Source organism: Adiantum capillus-veneris, chromosome 11 (assembly GCF_014529385.1).
Source record: "Adiantum capillus-veneris isolate H3 chromosome 11, ASM1452938v2, whole genome shotgun sequence".
Lineage (NCBI taxonomy): Eukaryota > Viridiplantae > Streptophyta > Polypodiopsida > Polypodiales > Pteridaceae > Adiantum > Adiantum capillus-veneris.
The window spans coordinates 7,162,364-7,168,363 of NC_140941.1; the positions used below are offsets into that span (position 1 = coordinate 7,162,364).

Sequence of the window (6,000 nt, forward strand, 5' to 3'; positions counted from 1 at the left end):
CGTGTGGGAGTGTGCCCCAACATGCACTCTTAAATGTGTGGATGTGTGGGGGCAGTTGAGTTACTGGGCTTGTAAGCTTGAAGAAAAAAGGAAAATGCTGAAGGGATAAAGGCCAAGCGAGGTGGAGGCTAGCATGCAGAGGAGGCAGGCTTGGTGGGCGGGGCAGAAGGCTAAAAATGCCTGTTGGAGCAGGGGAGAGGCGGGGGCAGGATGGGCAAGGCGTGGGCAGCGCGGGTCCTGTATATTTGACTCGTCTCATAGGCCGAGTCCTCTAATAGACGTGAAAAGATCTCTCTCTCTCTCTCTCTCTCTCTCTCTCTCTCTCTCTCTCTCTCTCTCATTGGCACACATTGGCACGGTTGTATGCATCCATTCTTGAACAGCAACCAAGTAAATGGGTAGAAAATGAGGGTATACGAGCAGCAGGACAGGCTTCAGAAGGGGTTTCTCCACTTTGGACTATATTCTTACACTCAGAGCCATTATTGAGGAGGGTCGGGCACATGGGAGACGGATGTATTGTTGCTTTGTGGACTTCCGCAAAGCATTTGACACAGTGCCGAGGGCTAGATTGATGCACAGGCTATTGAAGTTGGGAGTACCCACAGAGATCATATGGGGGATCATGGTTTTATACGGCTCAGTGACTGGCCAGGTACGCACTCTTGAGGGGATTTCTGACATTGTTCATTCCACTATTGGAGTGAAACAGGGGTGTCCTTTGTCCCCTACACTTTTTGGTATGTATGTAGATGAGGTCTCTGACTACATTGACAGAGAGGGTGACAGAGGCGCTCAGCTAGCAGGGACATGGATCCCTTTATTATTATATGCTGATGATATTGTGTTGATATCAGAGTTGCCAGAGGGCATGCAGAGACAGTTGGATGCATTGCACAACTTTGCAGAGGATAGTGGACTGTCTGTGAACCTTGGTAAAACCAAGGTTATGGTGTTTAACACCACACCACAGTGGGTCAAGAGATTGGCACCTACACTCGTATATGGTCAGGACACTGTGGAGTAAATAGATGAAAATACATATCTGGGGGTGGTATTCACGGGACCGAGGTTTACTCTGAGGAGAACAGTAGAGACTAGAGTGTCCAGAGCCTATGCGGCATTGGGAGGGCTAGAGAGGATGTGTTCGCAGGTTCAGTTTCAAGAACCACGAACAAAGCTATGGCTCTTTGATACTTCGGTTGCTTCAGCTATGCTTTATGGGGTCGAGGTTTGGGGACCATCTGTGAATCATGACAGTTGGAGGAACACGGAGAGACCCTTGGTATGTATGATATCCCGGATGATTAGAGCCAAGGCCTCCGTACCACATGCGATTATTCGAGCGGAGGTAGCCACCCCTCCTATAGAGATTGAGGCTCTTACCAGATCAATGTCCTTTATGCACAGTCTATAGGATACACATAGAGGCAGATATACTAGATTGGCTCTTGAGTCCTCTAGACTGTTAGCGATGCAGGGAGACGCATCATGTTGGTATGCGCAGATGACCTCATGGTTTCAGAGGCATGGTCTCAGCATGGATAGATTGCCTCCTTTTCAGTATTCCCTGGATGCACCCTCCTTGCCAGTCACACGGACGAAGATCACTAGACTCATTCGTCAGGATCTTATACAGTTGGACACAAGGAGGACATGGGTAGAGCCGATGCAGGAGTTGGGCACGAAGATGGCTTTCTACAAAGAGAATCTTCTCCAACTTTCGGGAGATGGGTTTGTGACTCGTCCGAGCTACATGGACACTCATTTGTCTCATGGTCTGCGATGTGCTATTGGTCAGATTCGCACATTCTCACACCAGCTGGAGATTGAGACGGGTAGATTCAGAGGGATACCACCGGAGTCTAGGATATGCCAACTATGTGGTAGAGAGACAGAGACAGAGCTACACTACATATGCCATTGCACTGTGTATTATGAGATACGAGGGCGCTTCCATTGCTTATTCAGGGAGGGTTTTGGACCCCTAGATAGAGTCATGAGGTATCAGGATCAGAGATGCCTTGGCTTATATCTACTTGAGCTACACCGACATAGAGATAGTCTGCTGAGGAGACATGGAGTACGACAGTCACAGAGACAGATCACAGACTTCTTTGAATCGAGGGAGCCAGGAGATCAACCACCAGCACAGGGTTGTACCCGCATTCATACCAGAGGCACCCTCATTGGCAGGGCGACTGAGCTCGGGAGATCGAGACGACCATGACCGAGACACAGGAGCACACTCCATCGACGGAGACTCCAGCAGAGGATCAGAGGCATTCTCGCATGACACCCAGATTGTCATTGAGGGCCTATCCTACATTTTCACATTTCACATTTCACACTTCATTTTCAGTTTTCATTTTTTACATTCAGTACTTTTTGTACTTGTACTTCAGACATTGTATTAGATTCACCACTTTGTATCTGATGGTCTCATAGGTCATTTTGGCCTTTTGAAGACGTTAATATATCATTTCATCTCTCTCTCTCTCTCTCTCTCTCTCTCTCTCTCTCTCTCTCTCTCTCTCTCTCTTTCTTTGTGTGTGTGTGTGCGTGCTGCATGTGCGAGGCTGCGGGCGTGGATCATTGGTGCAGTCGATAAGTATTAGATTCACCAGGTGCAATTGATTAGTAATTAATAATTAAAGCTGCTTGTTATTTATGGTTTTAGCACTGTGGTAGCTTTTGTTGAGCATTCTGGAATCTCTAGCGTTCATTATAGCCCAAAGTTCTTACAGAGGTCTTGGTGTTGGTGTGATGTAGTTGATGGGTTCTCCAAGCGATGCTGATCTTGGTTATGTTAGGAGTGAGAACGCTCTTCGATATCTCCACCAGCTACCGAGGCATACAAAGCAGCCATTGGCAGCGAGATTTCCTCACTTACCACCTCTCGCTGTTGATCTTATTGAGAGGATGCTCACATATAACCCAGCAGGAAGAATCACAGGTATTTAACATGTATGAAGACTTGCAATCTTTGGGCGCTTACTTGTTTGTATAATGGGTTTGATTTAACTGCCTTTTGTTGAACAGCGGAGGAAGCTCTGGCGCATCCGTATCTGTCAGGCTTGCATGATGAAACTGATGAGGCAGTATGCCCTAGACCATTCAACTTCAACATGGATGAGCAATGCTTATCGGAGGATGACGTCAGGGAACAAATATATCAGGAAGCCTTTGCTCACAGCAGGAGACCCTCACATCATCAATAGATCCAATTTTCTTGTCTACCAATTTTGGCAATTCATGCATTGTTTCCCCATATATATTCGCATGGCAACATGCTACCCAGACACCTTTTCTCCTCTGAGGGAAAAGGCGCAATCAGAAAGTTTCGCCACACATTTGTTTGCACTTAGAAGCTTTTGTGAGTGAGATCTTCCTACCACATTCATTGGGTCTTGTAATAAGGAGTCTAGAGACTTGCAATGGCTCTAGGTATGTGCAAGCCAAAATTGTGTATGATCTTCCTACATGTGGGTTGTATCTAAGAATTTGTAATTGTAAAGAACAAACCTTTCTCGTGTCGCTCATGGCGTGTGTAGCAGTGTTTTTAAAAGAAGTATTATCCACAATATTTAAAAGGTGTCCACAATATTGAATCGTGTTCTTTTTCTACTTGTTTACTTCAACTCTAATTGTTTGGTATAACTCGTGTTCTTAGCCATGCAGAAGTAGGGTCATGCGTTTTTTTGAAAATGTGGGCTCATTTGCCTGAGCTCGGTGCCTACACGGAGGCTACCTTCTCACAGACGCAGCCAGCACGAGGGACCTGCAGTTCATTGCAGGCTCAAAATGTGGTAGTCGAAGGTTCGAAATCAAGGAGAAAGAAACTTCACAAATTATTCTTCTGAAACTTGGCTTGATAAAACAGTGTGCAAAAGGTAGGAATGGAAGGTTTACAAAGATTTTGGTAGTCAAATAGGAGCTGAAAAGAGTTTTGTGTGCAATACCTAGGGCGTTTTTTATTTCTCTAACCCCCCCCCTTCCCTTTATCCTTCTTTGCAACATATCTGATGTAATCACGCATGGTGTCATTGTCTCGCGTTCCACCCTATACAAGAGCATTAAGGATTTGCATAGTATGTTGCACAGTCATCTCTTAAGGAGTATCTTACACAAAGCATGTTGAAGAAGAAAGAGAAGTAGGGTGTGTGCTCTCACAAAGATAACAAATGTGCTAGGTCTATGGGTATATCTACATGGAGGGGGAGTAAAACCTCTTTCTTGAAAGGAAACAACGTGTTGTATGGTCCTACGCGTGCTCAAACACATCCCCGCCAAATCATGGTAGCACACCTTCACTCTCTACAGGAAGCCTCTCCTTTAACTTCTAGTGGTCATAGTTAATACATGTTTGGGTGCAGTAATAGCTTGCAAATCAGTTTAACAAGTTCAACTCTATATCAATTTTATATGATGTACTTACATAACCCCACCAAATGCAACAATGGATTACTAGCATTGATAAAAAATAAGAAATTATGTATTTCATCCTCACTAAAGCCATCAAGTCCAATGTCATACCAAATGCAAAATGTCATGTGAGCTTAAAATTCAAGATTCGTGTAGTTGGCAATTAATTGTTAGTCCCGTGTTTATTTATGGTCTTCCCTTTGATGTGCTTTGAGCTTTCATGGGAGGTAAGAAGATGTAAGTTGTGTCATTCAATATATATGAGAGGACTACAAGCATAGAAGTGAGATTCTAATTAGCAAGTCTAGTGGAGACGGTGAAGCTTTACTTGGGATGATGAACCTTTACACATGCACTTCTGTACTATTAGGATAATAGAGTCCCCTATAATAAAGACCTTTTGTGTACTTTAGGTAGCTTATGCAGTTGAATTTCTTTGAGGCGCTACCTACAGCTATTGCACAACCCATTATAACCCTTTTTGCACCATAATGCATGATTTTGTGAAAGCATCTAGCAGTGTCTCACAATTTAACATGTAATAGTCAAAATTTTATTTTTTGACTAGTGCATCAACAACATCATGGATTTATTAGTGCAATTCTAAGACTTTGATAACACATGTAAGGAAAGGTGCAAGTTCCCCCATCTTATCTTATAATTTGTTGCCTAATATTTACCCTTTTGATGAATTTCACATCACTAATTTGTTTTGTATTGCTCATGATTAGGTACAAGAAGTGGGAGCTTGTACAATGGACATTATGTGCTCTCAACCAACCTCAAGTTCTCATAATCATCGAGGCTATTATATACATTTATTTATCTTGACATATGCCCAATTGCAATGTAAAAAATATTATTGTGGGGATGGAGATTGTATGAAAAGAGAGATAATTGACTCGTTCAGAACGTCGATCAAGCTGCGCACGTTGCCGATGTTCTTAAAAGAAAGCGAGTCGATTATCCCTCTTCTCATGCAATCTTCATCCACAATTATCATTCCACGTTGCAATTAAAACTCTCTCACAAGCTAAACAAACTTATATAATAGCTTCAATGATTTGAAAAAATCAGGCATCATTGGGTGCACATGATGTTTATTGCACATGTTTCCACTTTTTGTCCTCTCTCCTATTATAAAGCCAATGAATTTAAAGGACATTGATAGAGCATCTCTAATGTATATAGAGCTCTTGGGAGGGGTGTATCAAAGACTACAATCACCTTCCTCCATCACTTTCACAAACATGTTGATTTGGAGTAAGTGGTAGACTCTAACCTATTTTCTTGGAGGTAAAACAAAGTGCTACCAAGTTTCCTCATGGCTAATAGAAAGAAAAAAAAGTAAAACTCTTGTAAGAAAAGATCAAAAGAGCCGAAGATTATGTGGTTGAAACTTTAGGAATTTAAAGAAAAGAGATCCACATGCGTAAATGTGACTTTTTGTCGCTATTCTTTTTCTATAATGTCTAGCAACAAATGTTGATTGCGTTGTCTTTGTTTGTTGATCAACCATTGAATATTAGGTTTGCAAGTTTTTCCTTCATCACATTTTGTTTGTTTTGTAGATCG

At 42.8% G+C, this 6,000-nt stretch overlaps 1 protein-coding gene across 1 annotated transcript in view; it reads left to right on the forward strand.

Moving 5' to 3' along the window:
- The window catches only part of LOC147446853 (mitogen-activated protein kinase 4b-like), a 60,662-nt gene extending 57,125 nt beyond the window's left edge, over positions 1-3,537 (forward strand). The window contains exons 5-6 of the mRNA XM_086522807.1: positions 2,773-2,956; positions 3,043-3,537. Of these exons, the coding sequence (XP_086378933.1) occupies positions 2,773-2,956; positions 3,043-3,221 (363 nt within the window). The 3' untranslated portion in view covers positions 3,222-3,537. The remainder of the gene's footprint in view (positions 1-2,772; positions 2,957-3,042) is intronic.
- Positions 3,538-6,000: the final 2,463 nt, after the last annotated feature.